We start from the raw sequence: 19,134 nt of genomic DNA on the forward strand, positions 1-19,134 counted from the left end.
TGGGAGTGGAAAGGAGATTTGTTATCAGCTCCTATTATCTCGCTGACCCGGAGAAGCTGCCCCAAATAATGACTTCTGTGAGAACAGAGAGAGGCAATACTCAGTTTTATTGTCTTGGGAGACTATTTTGACATTCAACTGGAAATAAGCTTCAAACAAACCAGTCATTCCCAGAATCCCTTGAAACAGTTTATGCACCTGTTGTGGTATAGGAATGGTATTCCCCAATTTACTGTTCCCACTGAAAACACCCCAGACCATGTGCCACTCACCCATTCCCCCCACTGCTCCTGCAGCAGGATGGAGAGGAGAATGGGAGGCATAAAAAAATAAACCCTGTCCTGGCTGGAACCAGGAAAACACCCCAAAATCAACTCCTGCAAATAAACAAATTTTTTAAAAATTAAAAGAAAATACAGAGAGAAGCCAGATTAGGGAGTGCTTTTATCATGACTAGATAAACTACTAGAAGTTTAAAAAGCAGAATTATAACCTCTATTCCTTACCTCATTGTAAGGTAAGGAATAGGGCATTAAAAATAACTGGGCATTCCAAAAATCCTTTCAGTATGTTCAGTGACTTTAAAAGTTGTGACAACGTGGGGAAGATGAAATATCAAACTTGCCTATCTCTTGCCTGTCATCTGCTATGACAGGCATCAAAAAGTGCTCTAGGACTTTTTAGCATATATTACATGATATTCAGTGAGAAGTTTTAAAGGGAAGAAAAAAGGAATGCTCTGTTATCACCAAACGAGAGCACTTCAAGCTCTTTGGAGCGTGTATCATGTGAGATTTGGGTCTCTCTAGAGCCTTATTCTAAACAGATACAAGGTGGAAGAGATGAGAAGCCACATCTTGCAGCTCTGCAGGTTCCTCCTGACAACCAGTGCAACTGTGAACTGCAGGCAGACCCTGCTCTGCCACAACCCTTCAGGCACCAGAGGTCACAGCAACACCACGCAGGGAAGTTTTCAAACCAGATCAGAGTCCAGAAAGCAGGCACAAGCCTCAGCTTTATTGTTCTTCAAGCCATGGTCATCTTTGTAAAGGAATGATATTGCAGCTGAAAAAAGAGGAGAGTAGAAGGAAATATTAAATTTCCTTTCTCAGACAGGCACAGAAGACCTGACATGGGATGGATCAGACCCACCACAACCCTCCTCCACTGGCTTCCTCTACCAGACAAACCAGCCACTGAGACCTTTCTCCCTGTGCTTACGTTTGATGGAACTTGACCCCCTGTATCCCTGTGCAGAACCAGCAGCCTCCAGCTCCCTGCTGAGGTCTGTCACAGCGGGCAGTGACACAGCCAGGGCTGGCACTGCTCAGGAAACGTGCCCTGAGCTGGTGAAAGCTCTTCCCTTCCAGCAAGTGAAACAGAAGCTCACCCCAGGAGGCCCTTCCCAGACCAGCGCTTTGGAGTCAGCCCCACGTGCATCCTTCTGCCACCACGGATCACAGTCACACTCAGGGGTCTCTGAAACAGAGGGAAGAATAAAAACCAAAATATTTCACTTTTCCATCGCAAAGTCAACTCCCGTCTTTTTCTGAAGCACCAGAAGAACATTAAGCCCAAGGAACTGTTCTGCAGCAGTGCCCATTCCTACTCTTGTGGCTGTAACTGAAAGAAGAAAGTGTTTTGTGTGAAGTCATCTCCAGGAGATCCCTCACCAAGCACTTAATGGTTGTGGCACCTTCTCTGGCCAGTCCATGAGGGTGGCACAGCAACGTGATGCTCACAGCAGAGAGCACACACCTCTCAGCTCTTCCATTCATGCCCAAACAGCTCAGTGCTGTGGGAGGACAAGGCTACAACAGCACAGGCTGAATCTGACACTGTTTCTGACACAGAAATGATGATGCCAGAGATCCAAGTTCCATAAAAAAGGCTGTGGCTAACAGAGACGGGCAAGAGAATGCAGTCACAGCAGGAATGAGCTCACCCCCTCACTGTGCTGCACCACCGTGGCAATGTTCTGCAGGTTCTGGAAGTTGTTTGCATTGACAGATCCAAACTCCACGATCTCGTCATCAACTTGAAGTCCCTGGAAAGAGACAGAAGAGAGATGAGCATCTGCACTCTCCAAAGACAGGTAATATCACAGGAGCATCACCCTTCACCCAGGGAGAGAAATGTGCCACAACACTTCTCACACTCAGGCAAGTGAACATCACTACGGCCTCTCCATGGCCACAGGGAGAGGGAAGTGTTCATTCCTCTGTTCTGTTTCATGGGAAGAGAAATACTGAGGCTGGAATGGTCAGTGAGGTGTGGAAGGAGCTGTGTGGTGCCAGGATACAGCTCAAAGAACACCCATCTCACCCCTGTACAGTGACCAGCCCCTTCACAGGACATCCCAATGTGATAAAAAACGAGCCAGTGACACTGTGATCAAGCCCCCCGCTATTAACAAGGGGCAGAGGGAGCCCTGAGCTGTGTGGCTCCAAACACAGCCCTGCCCACGAGCTGTGCCCCACGCACCGAGACACTGGCGGGAGAGCCCGGGGTGACGGCGTTCACTTTGGCAAAGGCCTGGGGCAGGCTCTGCCTCTGGCTCATGGCCTCGGCCAGCGCCTCCGCCTCATCCCTGGCGTGTTTCTCCTTCTCCCGGGCGTGCAGCTTGTGCAGAGCCTCCTCCACCTGCTTCATCACGGCTTTGTGATCGTTCTGCAGACCTGTGGGTGACACCATGAGCGCACAGGGAGCTGGAGAGGCTCCCCACAAAGGGCTCTCAGCACTTTCTGCAGCCACGCAGAGCAGTGGCCTGGCTGTCTCTGATCTCAGCAAGAACCTCTGCTCTATCTGCTGGGGCCCGGTGCCAGCCCGGCAGATGTTTATCAGTAAAAGTCAGACACAGAGAAAACCACCCTATGAATTTTGGTAAACATGCAACGGCCAAAGGACTGGGAAGCCCATAACCCCATAGAACTCAGTGAGCAGCTTAAATCTTCTTTCCATTAAGTCACCTGCTGTTATGTATGAAGAGAAAAACTTATCCTGAAAGTCACTGGGAAAGCCTGGGATGAAATAAATGCCAAGCTGTTTCCTACCCAAATTTTATTCTACAAACAGCAGAGAAAAGCTCTGTTGTGTTTCACAGATCCCAAATGGCTCCGCAGCAGTGGCAGAATTTCAGTGCCGCTGCAGCAACACGTGGACAAAGGCATTTTACTGACTCAGCCCAGGCGGCAGCTCCGAGCACTGAGCAGAGCCACTGGGGAACAGCGCAGCCCTGGGCCCCGGCTCTGGGGAGTTACAACACGCGAGGTGGGGTTTCAGAGAATCCAGCGGTGTCACCGCTGTTACGCGGTGTCCGTCCCCGGGCACAGGCCGCGTTTCCCCCGCACATCCCGGTTTCGCTGGCTCATCCCGCGGGCTGCGGCCCGGCCCCGGGAAGGGCCTCCCCGCCCGGTTCCCGTTCCCCGCTCACAGATGATGTTGTGCCGGGCGGTGCGCACTTGGTACAGGTCGATGTCGGCGCGGGGGAAGCCCTCGGCGTCCACCAGCGGCTCGTGCATCCCGACGCCCTTTTGCTGTGAGGGGAGAGGCGGCGGTTGGGAACGGGCCGGGCCCGCGGGCCCGCACGGCGCCCCCCGGCCCGGCCCGGCCCTGCCCGGGCACTGACCCCCTCCAGCAGCTCGTAGCAGGCCTTGATCTGCGCCTCGATCTCGTCCTTGCGCCGCACCAGCTGCTGCACATCGCTGACGGTGACGGGAGTGCCCCCGCCGGGCTCCGCCATGGCCGCGGCAGGACGGCAGCCGGGGCGGAAAGGGGGCGGGGCCTGGCGGAGAGAGGGCGGGGCCGGACGGAAAGGGGGCGGGGCCTGGCGGAGAGGGGGGCGGGGCCTGGCGGAAAGGGGGCGGTGCGGAAAGGGGGCATGGCCAAACCGGGGCGGGGCCGGGCGGAAAGGGGGCGGGGCCAAATCGGGGGCGGGGCCGTGCTGGGTGACCCAGCGGTGACACGGCGGTGACACGGCGATGGCAATAACGGGGTGGCACAGATGCGTCAGTGCCACTGCGGCGCACTGCTGCGGCCCTGGCATGGGGCGGCACAGCATTGTCACCGTCACTGCTGTGGTGGTCTCATAGGGTGGCTGTGATGGTGGCTTGTAGCGGCACAGCGGTGGCGGCATTACTCGGTGACACAGCCGTGGTGTACGATGTTATGACCCTGTTGCTGCTGCTGGCCCCTCTCCAGTCTGTGTCTCTGCACACTTGCCGGGGCTGCATGGCACCCTTGTCCCAGGGAGTGTGGCAGCAGGGGACAGCCCCACCACGAGACCCCCACCCCTGTCCTCCGTGCCACTGGCACCCACCCAAGTCCCCTGTGTTCATCCTCTCTGGCTTGCTGGTGGCTCCGCCTTCCCACCGTTCCCACTCAGGCGGAGTTTGTGCACTGGTGTCTCTCGGGCAGGGCCATCTCCTCCTGCTGTCCTACGTTTTGGGGTCCCTGCAGCGCTGGGCTCACCGGGGCTAAAGGTGCCAGACACCACCACACACCCAGCTGGGCTCTGCAGTCTGTCCTGGCTCAGTGCTGCCCAGGAGGACATGTCCCCTCCCTGAGAGGGGTGAATGTCCCCAGGGGCAGCGGGCGGACCGGGGGATGTGCTGCCCCAATTGCGTCACCCCCCTGTGACCCCGGCACACACGGGGCAGGGATTTGGCTGTGGGGTCAGCAGGGTCCCAAACCTGCTGTGTGTGCTGCACACCCGCCCCCACCGCCCTGCACATCCCTGGGTTGGTGGGGGCAGAAGGTGGGGCCGAGGAGGAGCCTCCCCGTCCCGCCGTTATATTGAAAACCCTCCCGTTGTCGCGCTCTCGTTGCTCCTGTCACATCCCCGGGTCACGGAAATGGTGAGGGACAGCAGATGGGAATTAATTCAAATGTCCAGGGCTCCATGGGACGCCTTGGGAGATTTAAGCTCTGCTCGAATTTGGATTTTCCAGTGACGGCGCTGAAAGTGGCGCAGCAGAGCTGTTCCTCACAGCCTGACCTTTGGATTCGGCTCCCTGGGGGCTGCTGTACCTGCCTGTCTCGCTAATGGCTCTTTTCTCATTCTCTTTCAGACGTCCTACACAGACAAGGGAGAAAAGGTAACAGTCGTGTCCCTGTCCTGCCCCTCTGCCTGGTGTGAAATGTCTGTCACGGTAGTGCAAATTAGATCAATTCCTTGATTACCTGTTGAAATCATAAGTAAATCTGCTCTGGCTGGGCTACACAGGATCTTCGTTGTAAATTGGTATTAATCATTGAAATTTCTGGTTTGTGAGGAGAGTGACAAACAGGAGATGATGGGTATTTCCCAGGGAAACCAAGCCTTAAGCAGAATCTTCATTCCATGCAACATTTATTTCCAAATGCTGCATTTTTCGCCACCTTTTTCACTTTTGAAGTGTTTGCAGTGCTGGGTGCCCTGTGCCAGGCTGGGCAGTGGTGGGGAACAGAGCGAAGGGAGATCTGTCCTGGCACTGCTGGTTGTGTAAGAGCTTCTGTGGAAGAATTAATCTTTAACACAGTGAGGTTTGCAGGTGGGCAGCTCACTGGGACAGCCACTTGTGGGGGGCACTGGGAGAACTGGGACCATGGCTGTGGGCACAGGCAGACTGGGGCTTTGTACCTTCCAACCTGCAGTTCAGGATCCTGTGGGACTCGACTGTTCCACTCAGTTAACTCATTTGCAGGAGATGCATTTGCAGGGTCACAGCTGCCGCTTCCCCCTGCTCTGAAGCCGAGCAGTGCTGCAGGAAAGGCAGCAGCAGCAGCTTTCAGCCCCATTTTCCCTTCCTTTTAGCCCCAGCGAGGCCGCTTCATCCATTTCCACTCCATCACCTTCTGGGTCGGCAATGCCAAGCAGGTGAGAGGCTGCGGCCGCCAGACACGTGTGCCAGGGGACAGCTGTGCCAGGGGACACTTGTGCCAGGGGACACCTCCCACACTGGGACAGGCTGGGCTCCAGGCATTGGCTGCCAGGGGGGTGTTGGTTCATCCTCCCAGCCCCTGGGCCGGGGATGTGCCGCTGTCCAAAGCCTGGCCCTGATGGCCTTGGTGGCCTTGGTGGCCCTTGCGCAAGGCCAGGGGTTGCTGCCAGGGGTGTGGGATGTGAACCAGCTCACGTGGCTGGGCTCAGCTGTGGCCACCAGCCTGCAGAGCTGCATGGGCTCATGGAACCTGCTCTCCATCCCTTGCCCTGGGTGAATTAAACACCCCCCTGCTTCTCACCTGAGCTGCTTCTCACCCAACCTTGCAGAACAGAGGACACACAGAAATGTTTCCTGCTCCATGGCAGCCCTTGCAAAAAGTTCTGGAGGCAGCACTTCCCACTGAATTTGGGCTTTTTCCTCACTCCCAGCCCTTTCTTGGCTCTGTTTGTTCCCCCTGGGCTGCTGGAGGAGGCAGAGAAGCTGCTGCCTGTTCACACACACACAGGGCAGGTGTGACTTGCACCTGCCATGGTGGCTGTACTCCATGGCCTGTGGGCCACCAGCACTGCAGCTTCAACCAGAGGGACTCTTCCCTGCCCACAGGCTGCATCCTACTACTGCAACAAGCTGGGCTTCGAGGAGCTGGCGTACCGGGGGCTGGAGACCGGCAGCAGGGAGGTGGTGTCACACGTTGTCAAGCAGGACAAGGTAAGGGAGCCCCTGACAGAGGTGCCACTGCCAGGGCAGGGAAAGGTGAGGTGGTGTCAGGCAAGTGGGTGCTGCCAAACCCACCATGAAAACCATCACCTTGGCTCCATCCTCACCTCTCCTCCTCTTCCTCGGCAGATCGTGTTTGTTTTCTCATCCGCTCTGAACCCAGGGAATGAGGGTAGGTGTCCCTGGGGGGCATGGGGTGGGAAATGGCCCTGGCAGAGCAAAGCAGTTCTGCTCATGCCTGTGGCTGTTCTGCTCTGGGCAGAGATGGGGGAGCACCTGGTGAAGCACGGTGATGGGGTGAAGGACGTCGCCTTCGAAGTGGAGGACTGTGACTTCATCGTGCAGGTGAGCAACCCCTCCACCCTGTCCCACAGCCCCCCAAAACGGTGAGGGGAGGCAGGAAGGGCCTGGGCATGTCTCCCTCTGGCCCAGGGGAGCTGTGGCAGAACAGGATCTCTCTCCCTCTGCCCAGAAAGCCAAGGAGCGTGGTGCTGTGGTGGTGAAGGAGCCGTGGGTGGAGCAGGACAAATTTGGGAAGGTGAAGTTTGCAGTGATCCAGACGGTGAGTGGCAGGGCAGGGCAGGGCCATGGAGCTGGCTGCACCTGGGAGGCCCCCACATAAACAAAGCCACAACACAACCACATTCTCTCCTCGCAGTACGGTGACACCACCCACACCTTGATAGAAAAGCTCAACTACAAGGGCCTGTTCCTCCCTGGGTACCAGCCACCCCTCTTCAAGGACCCCCTGCTGCCCAAGCTGTGAGTACTCCCCAGAGGGTCGTGCCTGGCTCTCTGCCATCTGTTCTGGTGGGATATCCCCCCCAGGAGCTGGACAGGTTCCCACTGTCTTGCCCTGGCCCCCCCCAGCTGTGGGGTACCCCTGAGCCTGGCTGAGACAGACCCCTGGCTTTCCCCCAACAGACCAAGCACCAAGCTCAGCTTTGTTGACCACGTTGTGGGGAACCAGCCTGACCTCCAGATGGTCCCAGTGGCAGACTGGTAAGAGTGGGGAGAGCTGGTGGGAGGTGGGATGAAGCAGGAGCACAGCTCTGCTGGTCTCACCACTTCTGACAGGGGTGGCTAGGGCTGATGAAGCCAGAGCAGAGTTTCATTACTGTGGGGATGGAGCAAGGGCTTGATGGTGCCCCTTGTGACCTGGGCAGGTACCAGAAGAACCTGCTCTTCCACCGCTTCTGGTCAGTGGATGACAAGCAGCTGCACACCGAGTTCAGTGCCCTGCGCTCCATCGTGGTCACCAACTACGAGGAGACCATTAAAATGCCCATCAATGAGCCAGCACCTGGCAAGAAGAAATCCCAGATTCAGGTGAATTGATGCTGGTGGTTTATCCATGTGTCTGCCTCCACTTCTAGAGAGGGCTTGGTGAAGGAAAAGGGGCCAAGGGCCAGTGATTTGGAGCCAGAGCAGACCTGCTGTGCTGAAGTGGCTGCTAGAAAGCAATCCTGACTCTGTTTGGGTCTGACAAACCCTGGGGGAGCTGCTGGGCAGAGCAGGTTTACCCCGATCTCAGCAGTATCTTTGTCATTCCATGGTGCCCCCTGGGCTGATCTTGCCTCCATATTTTTAAGCCCACACCCATCCCTTCACAGCTGTGGCTGTGCTGTCACTACCACGGTGACATCTTTTCCCTGTAGGAATATATTGATTACTACGGAGGGGCTGGAGTCCAGCACATTGCACTGAACACCCCCGACATCATCTCAGCGGTGAGTGCAGCCCTGGGCCCCCCAACCCTCAGCCCTGCCTGCCCTGGGCCCCCCTGCCCTGGGCCCCCCTGCCCCACTCTGGGGCACTGTGCTCGTCACAAGGTGGACCATGACCCTGTCAGGGTACAAGGACACAACCAACAGGCTTTGTGCCCTGGTTGTTTTACAACCAGGATTAACTGCCCAGGGAGTCACTGCAAAGGGACCTGCCTGCACCTGTGAGCTGCCTGTCCCTCCAGCTTAAAGCAATTGGGGCCTGCAGGGCCCTTGGTGGCACCTTTGTCCTTGCAGGGTGCCCGGTGGGACTCAGGCAGCCCAGGCTGAGCCCCACAGACCATGACCCACCTTCAGCTGGGGCAGGGGCAGGTCTGGGTTGAGCCCAGCTGCATCTGAGCACTCAGGTTTGGGCTCCTCTCCAGACCAAAGGGCCTCCAGAGGCATCAGGTCAGAGCAGGATAAATGATCCTTGCACAGCTCTCTGCAGTGCCTGGGGAGGGCATCTTGGGCCTGCCCGTTCCTGGTGCCAAAGTGAAACGATGAGGGATGAGGCAGGTTCTCATGCTTGAAATTGGCCAAAGCCACAGAAAAGCACCTGTGTCCTGACACTGCCCATCCCAGGAAATGCTCCTGGCACAAACTCCTCCCAAACTGAGCCCTGCTGGCTCTCCCCTGCCTTGCAGATCACCAACCTGAAGCAGCGGGGCATGCAGTTCATGGATGTGCCCTCCAGCTACTACCAGGTGCTGCGGGAGAGGCTCAAAACTGCCAAAATCAAAGTGAAGGAGAACATTGACAAGCTGGCGGTGAGTCAGAGAGGGAGAAGGGCCTGCCCAGGGCTGGACCAGCTCCCCAAAGTGCTTTGCAGGGCTGTGAGTGACACAGAGAGCTTCACTTGCTCCTGTGTGGGTCTTCGAGCCGTCGCCTCATTTCTTTTCTCCAGGAACTGAAAATCCTGGTGGATTTTGATGAAAAAGGCTACTTGCTCCAGATCTTCACCAAACCAGTTCAAGACAGACCCACGGTCTTTCTGGAGGTGATCCAGAGGCACAACCACCAGGTTGGTTTGAGCATCTCCCACTGATCCTGGCCATGAGCCCCCAGGGCCACCAAGGCCCTGGTCTGTAACGTTGCCATCTCTGCAGGGCTTCGGTGCTGGGAACTTCAAGTCTCTGTTTGAAGCCATAGAAATGGATCAGGATGCCAGAGGAAACCTGACTGTCCTGGAGCCCAACGGGGAGACCAAGAGGATCTAGAGGATGGCAGGAAGTGCCACCCTCACCCCTAAAGGAGCTGAATCCCAAATGAACTGGGGAAATACCCAGTGTTGTGGTAAATAGCCCAGACTTGAGTGCCACAAATCCAGGGAAGCCCCTGCCAAGCTGCACAATGTGAAAGGGCCCAACCTCTCCCAGCCCAGCCAAGGCACAGCCCTTTGGTGACCTCCTGGGAGATGGGGTGTGGGAAATAGCAAACACACTCTAAAAAAGCAGCTTAATCTGATCCAAACCACGGAATTCTTAACAAAGGGCAGATTTAAGGCATGTGCCAAAGACATGCAGCTACAGAGGAAGACAGAAGAAACAACTGGGAGTGCTCAAATTTAGTCTCTCCAAAGTTTTAATTTTAGCTACACGGGAAGCTGCGAAAGCACGGAGGCGTTTGCCTCTCTGCGCATCTCCTTTTGTAAGAGTTTGGTTTAATTGCTTTTAGACTCAACCTTGAATTTGAATTTGCTGAGAATAAACATGGTTTTAGGGTAGCTCCAACGCTCTGGAATGAGAATTAATTGTATTTACATATTTCAGCCTTCCCAAGGCAACAGAATCTTGCTCTAATACCTGTAAATTCCTGCATTAATGGTGGCTTGGAGTTTCTCCCATGTTTCAAGCAGTAATTGCTGGCCTTGGCAGCAATTCCCTGGCTCAGATCCTGGCTGCATGTGCAAAGTCCCCTCTGGGTGTTGCTCTGATGTTGTCACTGTCCTTTGCACAGGGAATTCCTCTCTAACACAATAAATCCCTTTTCTGACATGACTGAGTGCCTGGAGGGCCCCTGTGTTCCCGGGGGCTGCTGAAGGACACCCTGGGGTCTCCCCACTGTTGCACAGCCCCTGTTCCCAGTTTCCCAGCCCCTCCTGGCTGAGCCCCCGAGGTGTGCCTGTCCTGCAGCCCCTGTCCTGTGCTCACCTGAGGAATGCAGCTGAGCTGGGAAGTCACCTACAGCCTCTGTCTTGTCTCTTCCACCTCCTCCTCCATCAGCCATTCCACTTGTCCCTGCTCCAGGTATTTCTTTTTAAATAAAAGCTCAGAGAGGCCACCCTGACCCCCCAGAGCCCCCCATTGTGGGGGAGACACAGGCCAAACCTGAGCAGCTCTCCCTTCTCTGGATCCCAGGGAGCAGAACTAATCCAGATTTCACACAATCAGAATATCCTGGGAGGGACCCACCAGGATCATCCAAGTCCATGAGTTCCTGGAAATTTGAATGAACTGATTTAAAAAGAAAGCAAGCAAAGAGCCTCTGGCCACAACGGCCTCACACATCACTGATACCTCACCTGATGGTTAAGGGCTTTTGCCTCCATAAAGTTAAAAAATAAATGTAAAAAGGATATGAACTCAGAGCAATCCAGGGCAGAAGCTGGAGGAGCAGAGACCCTTCACCTGCAGAGGTTGGAACAGTTTGGGACTCCTGGTTCAGTGTCAGGAGAGCTCTGCTTCAGCTCTCCAGGGTTGTCAAGATTGTTAATATGGAGACATTTCTTAAAGTTTATACACTAGAATCACTCACATATTTCTTTCATGTAGTATAATGCTGCTTAAATTCATTTCCTGCTCATCAGAATTAATATTTTCAGTAAACTTTGCTGAAAATCTGTTCTTCACACTGTTCTTGTTCTGCATCTGCCTCCTTGAGTTCTCACAGCTCTCAGCACAGGTCTAAGAGGAAAAAGTTGCCCTGGTAATATATTAAGCACAACATAATTTTTCTGTAAGAAAAGTCAGTATATTTATGGTTTGCTTTATAAAAGTTACTATAATACAATGGTACATAGTATTCAATTCACAAAAATATGAACAAATATATACAGCATGACACATCCACAACAAAAACACTTTCTTCAAAACAAGATACATACTGGTGACAGATTCTATATGCACAAAACATCCCTAAATTTATAAATTTGCTTAACAAAAGAAAAAGCAGAAATCTTAAATCTTCAAAGCATTGTTGTTGTTGTTTTTTTAAAGGAACTTAGGGAATTTTTTTTTTTTAATTTATTGCAAAACATTTGACCTGCCTACTTTTAAAGGAGGCCCTTGATTTCCACACTGGGAATTAAAACCAGAAAACTGCAAGAATTGGGAGCTGGGTGTTCTTCCACTTCGCTTCAAAACTGCCCCATTGTTTTAGAGTGTCCTTCCTGATGTGTTTCTTTTCACTTGGACAAATCCTACAGTGGCAATTAAGGAGGAAACTCATAAAAACAAAACAAATATTAAACTGAAAAAATCCAGTTGCAAATTCGCTTAAATACATTTTAGGGTGTCTATTAGACTGTACACATTTCCTCGCTTGAAATAAATAGATTTTGCACATTAGGTTTCAGACTGAGGGAGGGGGGAAAAAGAAGAAGCCTCGACTTGGCAATTTTTTGTCTTCAGTTTCTTAATGCTTCTAATTTCTTCTATTTATTTGACAAAAAACCCCCCGTATTTATACAGAATTTACATTATACAAAGCTTGACACAAGCTGTAAATGCCACCAGCTCCTTTGCTATACTCAGTCCTTCTTCCTCCCCATCTTGACATGATTTAGAGCTGGAATCTGTTTAAAAAGAACTCCAAATTACAATAGTCACTTTTAATAAACTATTTACATGCTCTTGAAGTACAAAGAAATCAGCAAAAAATTTTCAACATGTTTCTACAAGAAACAGTGTTTGAAGAGAAGATTCTTGAGTTCGCCTATGTACAGAAGATGCATTTTTTTTATACTTCAAAATCCTTTTTTTTCCTTAATTTTTTTTTATTTTGTACAGAAATGCACTGAAATGATCCCTGAAAAAGGTCACAAAACCCAGAACTGAAACTACTGTGTAATTTGTTGGAGTTTAAGATGATGGTTGTTTTTCCTTTCCTTGTAGAAATGAGCTGCTCTATACAATATAAATAACTGCAGGATGAGCCCCATCCCCTCCCGGACCCCCCAGACCACTCTGGGACTGCAGAGAGGTGCGAACCACGTGGATCCTGTGGACACCTGTGCACCCTGACCTCCCACAGCTGCAAACCAAAGGTTTAAATCCTATTTCTACCATTTTCCTCTGTTCTCTTGGGTCATTCCTCCCAGCCTGATGGAATTTTGCAGGGAGTGCTGTAAGTGTCTTTATTTTTGTCTTAGGCTCAAATTGAAGTGACAATAAATTTGGGGATGGGGATTTCAGTGGACAAAAGCACTGCAGTCTCTGTGCTGGTGAGGTTCCTCTTTATCCCTGTCACTGTTTCCATGGGGTGCCAGGGAGCCTGTGCTGAATGTGAACCACAAAGCTCCTGCCCTCCTCTCAGCCCATCCCTTGCCAAGTACAAGACAAAGGATTTGAGGCACCTCCAAAGCACATCTGTGGCTGCAGGACGCCCCGTGGGCTGACCCATGGAAATCACTGCACCAGACTTGGGAGTCCTCACCATAAAATGATTTGTTTGGAGGTCAGGCAGCTTCCCAGTCCAAGACAAAATATCTCTGCCCAAGATTTATGGGGAGAAAAAGAGAAGCCTCAGGTTTGGCTTTGAGACCAGACTAACGTGATTGTTCAGAAGTGCTCTGGCTTCAACAGCTTTGTTTCTTCCTGGGGAACTACTGAGAGATCAGCTCTTCTAAAAACTCACATTATTTGTCTGGGATCCTAAAAGGGGATGAATTACAGGCAGCTTCAGAAGTACCCAAGTGATTTAGGTGCTCATGGTCTTTGGCACCCAAATCCCTTTGGTGCTCCTAAAAAGACATAGTGAAGGACCTGAAGGTGACAGTGACCTTCCTCACCAAGGATTAAGGCAAACTGCCAGGGGCTGATCCCATCCAGAGCACATAGATATGCTGGGAAACAGAACTGCCAGCAGGTTCTCAGGGCTGGGCTATTTGGGGTGCCCTCACCCACAAAAATCCACCCTTAATGCACTGGTTTGATGGAGCGCAGAGGGAGAAGCCCAAGGACAGGAGCTCCAGTTCTGACACACAGGAAACTTCTGTGCATTTCCAAAGCCTTGAAAGTCAAAGGCCAAGCTGTGGAGATGCCAACACACTGAATGTCATTCAGAAAAATAACAACTAAACTGAGCAGCTGGTTTAACTCCCCAATGCCATCACTGCAGTTCCAACCAACATTCAGTGACAGAAACTTGTGCTTCTCAAAATTTCAGGTTCTGGGTCACCAACGCCAAGTTGCTGGGGAGATTTATGAAGAAGGGGGGGAAACAACAAAACTGAACTGAAACAGAAGCAGAGATGGACCATGGATTGTCCAATCTCAGAGCCAATCTGCTCGCCCTCAGGCAGAAACACAGGTGGAATTAAGGCAGTTTGTAGCAGTCTGTGTGTTCCTGCTCTCTCAGGCCTTTTGTCTGGAGAAGAAATTCAGAGGCAGAGGTCCAACCTACATTACAAGCTCTACGCTGCAATTCCATGGAAAAGCTGAAAAAATTTCCAGGAACCTCTTTTGCAAGGTTGCCACCTCTGGTCACGGAGGTTTGGAAAGAATACAAGAATACAGCTTTGCAATTTGTTCTGTGGGGAGAAGGTGTTTAGTTATGCAGATAATCTTCCCATTTCATAATGACATTGCAACTTCCCCTTAGAAGCCAATTAAAAAGGGTTTAGTATGACTAATCTTAACTTCTAAAGCAGGAGAAATTCAATGCAAATTGAAAAACTGATCCTGTCTATACCTGAATGGTGGCGTAACATTTCCAGATCTCATCCAAAGAAGTATTTTTTTGCTGTTTGGTCCCATTTTTAAATGGAACCTCTTGAAGAACTGCAACCTTCACCTCAGCACATCTACAAGGACAGAATATATTGAGAAATCAGTTTAAAACATGCCTACCAAATTCAGATGCTATAAATGGGAGGGACAGGGACACTTGTTCTCAGGGACACTTTTTCCATGATTTTCTGGAGGGATGGGACCACCCCAGGCCAAGTTACTGAGTAACAGAGGGAGGAGAGTGGCAGGGCACAGCTTGCTCCTATCACAGGAGGCATCTCCCACATCCAAGGACAGAGCTAATACTCCACATAAAACACTGGAAGGGCAGGGAAATGCAGATGAAAGTGAGAAAAAATGAATACAAGTCACACATCAGCTTGTTTCCCATCCACAGGAAGAAAATCCTGCTACAAGCATGGGTCATAGTCTTTGCTTGCAAGCAGGGCAGGATTTCTACAGCACAAACAGGGGCTGCTGAGCTGTCCACTTCATCTCAGCCCCTCCTGCAAGCAAGACAAGCCCAACTCTAAGGAATGGGCATCCCCAAAGGCCACACGATGCTACAGCTGCACAGCTGACTCCACTTCTTCCTAGTGACTGAAGTATCCAAGGATTTCTCACGTGCAGCTGCAGAGGTTTTGATCCCCCATGGACCAGCATGGCATAGAAAATGAGAGGAGAGCCCAAGGAGGGGAGCTGAGGTCTGGCTGAGCTGACTCTGCCCCGGGGTCTGGCTGAGGGGCCTTGTTCAGGCTCATCCCTAAGGAAAAGGCAGGACAGTTCAGCTCTAGTCTCACTGTGGACACATCTCCACACACACACACACACCTCCAAGCACACACACACACTCACTCACACGCCCTCAAGCCTCTGGCTTGCTCTGTAACATCAACCTTACATTTATTTACAGCTTACTCTGAGAAATCTGTGCAATTTCAGCCAATCAAGCTCCCAACAAACCCTATATGGCATTTTCAGTCTCTGCTTCACATTTAAACGTTGAATGTCTTTTTCAACCAACGAAAACTGATGAGAAAAAGGTAGCAGCATTTATGAAAAGATGAAGGTTTATAAGAACAATTAAAAAAAAATAAAGGTACCATTATCCCATTAGGGAGCATTACTGCAGGGACTGAACAGAGAAGCTAGTGTTTGGATAGACCATGCCACAAAAGGTAGCCACCTTTTTGTGTGCGTGTTGGATCTGAAAAGGAAAAAGCACCTGAAACATGAACAGTCCTCGGAAGCGTGTGCGCTTTTTGCTTTCACTCATGATCCTGGCAGAAGTGCGAAACTTGCTTGGTTTTCTTCTCTTTTATCTCTTTTTTTTTTTTTTTTTTTTGGTAAGTATTTTTTTGCTTTTGAATTTTTTTTTTTCTTCCTTTTTTTTTCTGTTGTTTTTTTTTTTTTTTTCCTCTTTTTTTGGCAAAGTGCAACCACACCTGGTTACCACAGTTTTGACATGGCCGAAGGTGCAAGTGTGACAAGAAACCTCGAGTTCAGTTCAGGGTTCCCCTGCAGTTCTCAGAGCCACAGAGACACGGGATTTTTACATCCTCAATGGGAAATTTGTAGTCGTAGGTAATTTCCTCGTTCACATTGATGTGCTGCTTGGAGTAGATAACGATCTTCTTTTGAGACTCCACCGTGATCACTTTAGCATAACAATTTGGCTGCAAGGGTGACAGAACAGGTGATGAGGCAGGTTCCCGAGGGCCACGGCCTTCCAGCCTCCACACAATTCTTTCAAGACACAATAAAACAGGGCAGTCCTTTCCCGAGACAACCCCCTCATGCTTCCAGAGCCCGGACTCAGGGGAAGCCTAGGGAGGGAGGCATGGAGCCAGAAAACAGAGCAGCCCTTCTTGTGCTGCTCCAAACTATCCACATTCTGGTCGTTTGTGGAGCAAAAGAGCCTGGATGACGCTCCATCAAATTCCTCACAGGTTAAGGGAAGCTCAGTGCTTAACTATTAGGCCACACAGGCAAGTCTGAGTGCAGACTGCAGCACACAGCAGAGGGGGAAACAGCAGGGAATATTTCCCCATGCAGACACTAGAAGGAGACTATTCCCACAGCTGAAATTTGGTATGTTTTAAGGAAATATTTGTTAGATTTGCTTGCTCAGAGTCCATCAGGGTCCCCTAAGACAGTCAGGAGGGCTCTTGAGTGCACTCAGTCTCCCTGCATGTTTCATTCCTCAGGTCTCTCCCCCCTCTTTACACTACTTTAGACCCTGCTCTGATTTGCTGTGGCTCATCAACATTTAATCACAACCCTGCCACTTCTGAGCACCCCAATCAGGGCTGGCAGGGACCCCCGGGTTTGTCACATGCCAGGGAACAATGACAGGTGAGAACAGGATACTCACATTGCAGCTGTGGTTGATAAACCTGGCGAAGTTCCCACACTTGGTGGCATCGATGATGGTGTCGTGGTCGACCCTGAACATGTAACTGCTGCCAATCCCTTCATCCTCGTATCGCTTCTCACGCATGTCAGCAATGACCTGCAGACGCCCCAGGCAGGTTTAGGCCACTCTGCACACCTCACCTGTGAGCAGCCACCTACACAGGGCTCCCCTGGCTCTGCTTGTGCCAGGCAATGGGCGTTTATACAATCCCCATCACCCCAGGAGAGCACACACCGAACTGGAAACACAGAAATTCAGGATGGGCTTCTTAAGGAAGACTCCCCCGAGTTCTTGGTTTCCATGGATTGTTAAAATTCTCCCCATATGCCCACCTCTGCCCAGCCCACAGAGCTGATGCCTCACTGTCATACTCAAGGACTTTTTCCAGGGCTGATTTTTGCTCAGATTTCACCCACAGCTTACCTGCCTGATGTTCTGACCCACGTACTCAATCACCATCTCATCAGCTGCAATGGGCTCCATAGCAAAAAGGCCCCAGTCGTGAATGTGGCTCTTGCAGAACTTTAGCTTTTTCTTCCGGAACTGCACGAAGAAACACCCCAAAACCCCAACCCTGAATTAGCCACAGCACAGAATGGGACAGAATGTCTCTGGGTCCAGAATCTGCAGCAGAGGGTGACCCACCTTGAGCTGGTTGAACTTGAGCAGGTCGCTGTCACAGCTACCAGTGAAGGAGGAGAGGAGCCTGCGCTGCTCTGATCGCCTCTCGGAACCAGCCCGGGTGGAAGCGTGAGGTTGGGCAGGGATGCTCATACCCTGAGAGGACAAAAGGGTGATCAAAGCTGACCCAACAGCCTGCAGGCTCCCTGTGAGCAGCCCCTTGTGCTGCAACACATCACCACAGAACACCTGACATCAAACATTAACACTTCCCACACAACCCCCGGACAATCAGCGAGACACAACAGCTTCCTCTCTCTGTCCTTGCCAAAAGGCAGGAAGCACCTACTGCGTGTGACAGTGTCAAACCTAATCCTATTCACACCTGGCACTCGTGGGCTCCTCACCTGTGTGTCAGCTGGAGGCTCCTCTGCAAAAGCTCGGCTATTGTTGAGGTATTTGAGTTTGTCCTTCTTATCAATTTTGTAATAGCCTTCGCTTCGCGCACAGCCCGTCACATGCTCCCGCATCCCGTCATCCCGCTTCTTCTTCTTGGGGGTAGAAAAGCTGGTAGGTGGCAAGAAGTTAAGGAGGAAAACAGCCAGAGGTGGATATCAGACTAAACTTGCTACAGCTGCATGGAGCTAACAGCAGGAGCCTGGAAAATTAGGAAGGTTTTGTGGGGTTGCAAAAAAAAACATTACTACTGAGATGCTGCTCAGCCCAAAGGCTTCGGAGAGATGCTGCTCTCAGCAGCCTTGGGAAATCAGCTCCCTGAGACACACACCACAAACCTGCAGGTTTGAAGGCCCCTTCAGGGCTTTGGCTCCTGGAAGGACAGTGGAGCTGTACCTCTGCCAGCTCACCCCACAAACACAGCCACAAAGGCCACAGCAATTGAGACCGACCCAAAAATGCTCCCTGTGGGGCAAAACATATCCTTGACTCCAGAAAACTGAAGCAGAGGGACCATAAAAACCAAGAGGTGATGGCCTTAAAACTGGAGTGCTGAGGGTTTGCTGCAAAGCAGGAGAGCCTGCAGGTCATGCAGTGTGGCACACTATGAACTCAAGGTGATTTTGAAATGGCTTAAAAAGTGAGCATAATTTTGCCGTTACGATATAATCCTTATCAAGAGGGAAACATTTATTTTCACTATGGGTTTTGTTAACTTTCACTGACTGTTTTAGGTGGATTGGGCTTTTTTGGTTTTGCTTTCCCATCTTGCAGGAAGCAAGGGATGAAGATATATGAACATCACCCAATCTCTAGCAACACAAAAGGGTGGTGTGTTTGTCTTCTTTAACACAAAAACCTGTACATCCTTCCTGAAAACAGTGCTGCAGAGTTCTGAGGCTTCTAAAACAGTCTTTTAGGCTCTGCTCTGGAGATCACTACCGGTGGCTGCACGCACACAGAGCTCTGATGTGCCACTGAGAAACCACTGATTTTATCAGTATTTCAAACTCAAAGCGAGTTAAAGCTGCTCGAACCACTAACTCCTTGTTTTGGGCACAGATGGTGAGATTATTTTTACAGCAAGTTTTAGCTCCAAGTGAAAGCTCTGTATGTGCAGACTAGAAATTCCACAGGCAAGCTGGAGGAAAAGTCTGGTTACATGCAGACAGAAGCTTCTCAAACTAGGAAGGAAACCTCCCCAGAAGAGGTGCCTACAGACTGTCCCTGCACTTCCAGACTGAACGTGCAGCAAGAACAGCCACTTCTGCAGTATTTTTGTATCA

At 51.3% G+C, this 19,134-nt stretch overlaps 3 protein-coding genes across 5 annotated transcripts in view; 1 reads left to right on the forward strand and 2 right to left on the reverse strand.

Moving 5' to 3' along the window:
* Nucleotides 1-88: 88 nt before the first annotated feature.
* PSMD9 (proteasome 26S subunit, non-ATPase 9) lies at nt 89-3,791 on the reverse strand. The gene is made up of 6 exons (XM_066331686.1): nt 3,629-3,791; nt 3,434-3,536; nt 2,485-2,678; nt 1,946-2,047; nt 1,391-1,479; nt 89-1,065 (listed from the first exon to the last, which is right to left on the reverse strand). Exons 1-6 carry the CDS (start codon nt 3,740-3,742, stop codon nt 1,038-1,040), a joined length of 630 nt encoding a protein of 209 aa, XP_066187783.1. The 5' UTR covers nt 3,743-3,791; the 3' UTR covers nt 89-1,037.
* On the forward strand, nt 2,861-10,137 carry HPD (4-hydroxyphenylpyruvate dioxygenase). Of its 2 annotated transcripts, XM_066331678.1 has the most exons (15): nt 2,861-2,935; nt 3,104-3,270; nt 5,070-5,096; nt 5,795-5,857; nt 6,528-6,632; nt 6,771-6,813; nt 6,904-6,986; nt 7,114-7,203; nt 7,300-7,403; nt 7,566-7,643; nt 7,808-7,970; nt 8,300-8,371; nt 9,052-9,174; nt 9,312-9,428; nt 9,514-10,137. In XM_066331678.1, the coding sequence occupies exons 1-15, from the start codon at nt 2,890-2,892 to the stop codon at nt 9,622-9,624; spliced, it is 1,392 nt and encodes a 463-aa protein (XP_066187775.1). In that variant the 5' UTR covers nt 2,861-2,889; the 3' UTR covers nt 9,625-10,137. The 2 variants fall into 2 exon arrangements, with proteins under 2 accessions (XP_066187775.1, XP_066187774.1); XM_066331677.1 differs by lacking the exons at nt 2,861-2,935; nt 3,104-3,270 and adding an exon at nt 4,703-4,856.
* A 1,218-nt stretch (nt 10,138-11,355) lies between these two features.
* The window catches only part of SETD1B (SET domain containing 1B, histone lysine methyltransferase), a 47,914-nt gene continuing 40,135 nt past the window's right edge, over nt 11,356-19,134 (reverse strand). Inside the window, exons 14-18 of one of the 2 annotated variants that reach the window (XM_066331676.1) lie at nt 17,800-17,966; nt 17,417-17,548; nt 17,195-17,314; nt 16,730-16,867; nt 11,356-16,031 (exon numbers count right to left, since the gene is read on the reverse strand). In XM_066331676.1, the coding sequence (XP_066187773.1) occupies nt 15,858-16,031; nt 16,730-16,867; nt 17,195-17,314; nt 17,417-17,548; nt 17,800-17,966 (731 nt within the window). In that variant the 3' untranslated portion in view covers nt 11,356-15,857. Of the gene's footprint in view, nt 16,032-16,729; nt 16,868-17,194; nt 17,315-17,416; nt 17,549-17,799; nt 18,051-19,134 lie in introns of those variants that run through there. The other variant, XM_066331675.1, reaches the window with a different exon arrangement.

This window comes from Sylvia atricapilla, chromosome 17, assembly GCF_009819655.1.
Source record: "Sylvia atricapilla isolate bSylAtr1 chromosome 17, bSylAtr1.pri, whole genome shotgun sequence".
Taxonomy (NCBI): domain Eukaryota; kingdom Metazoa; phylum Chordata; class Aves; order Passeriformes; family Sylviidae; genus Sylvia; species Sylvia atricapilla.

Coding starts and splice junctions, on each gene's coding strand:
- HPD (XM_066331678.1), top strand. CDS start 2,890: ATGCAACGGCCAAAGGACTGGGAAGCCCATAACCCCATAGAACTCA. Junction 6,633..6,770: donor ACGTTGTCAAGCAGGACAAG/GTAAGGGAGCCC, acceptor CTTCCTCGGCAG/ATCGTGTTTGTTTTCTCATC. Junction 9,429..9,513: donor TCCAGAGGCACAACCACCAG/GTTGGTTTGAGC, acceptor CCATCTCTGCAG/GGCTTCGGTGCTGGGAACTT.
- PSMD9 (XM_066331686.1), bottom strand. CDS start 3,742: ATGGCGGAGCCCGGCGGGGGCACTCCCGTCACCGTCAGCGATGTGCAG. Junction 2,048..2,484: donor GCTCTCCCGCCAGTGTCTCG/GTGCGTGGGGCA, acceptor GTCTCTTTCCAG/GGACTTCAAGTTGATGACGA. Junction 1,480..1,945: donor TGGTGCAGCACAGTGAGGGG/GTGAGCTCATTC, acceptor CCTCTGTTTCAG/AGACCCCTGAGTGTGACTGT.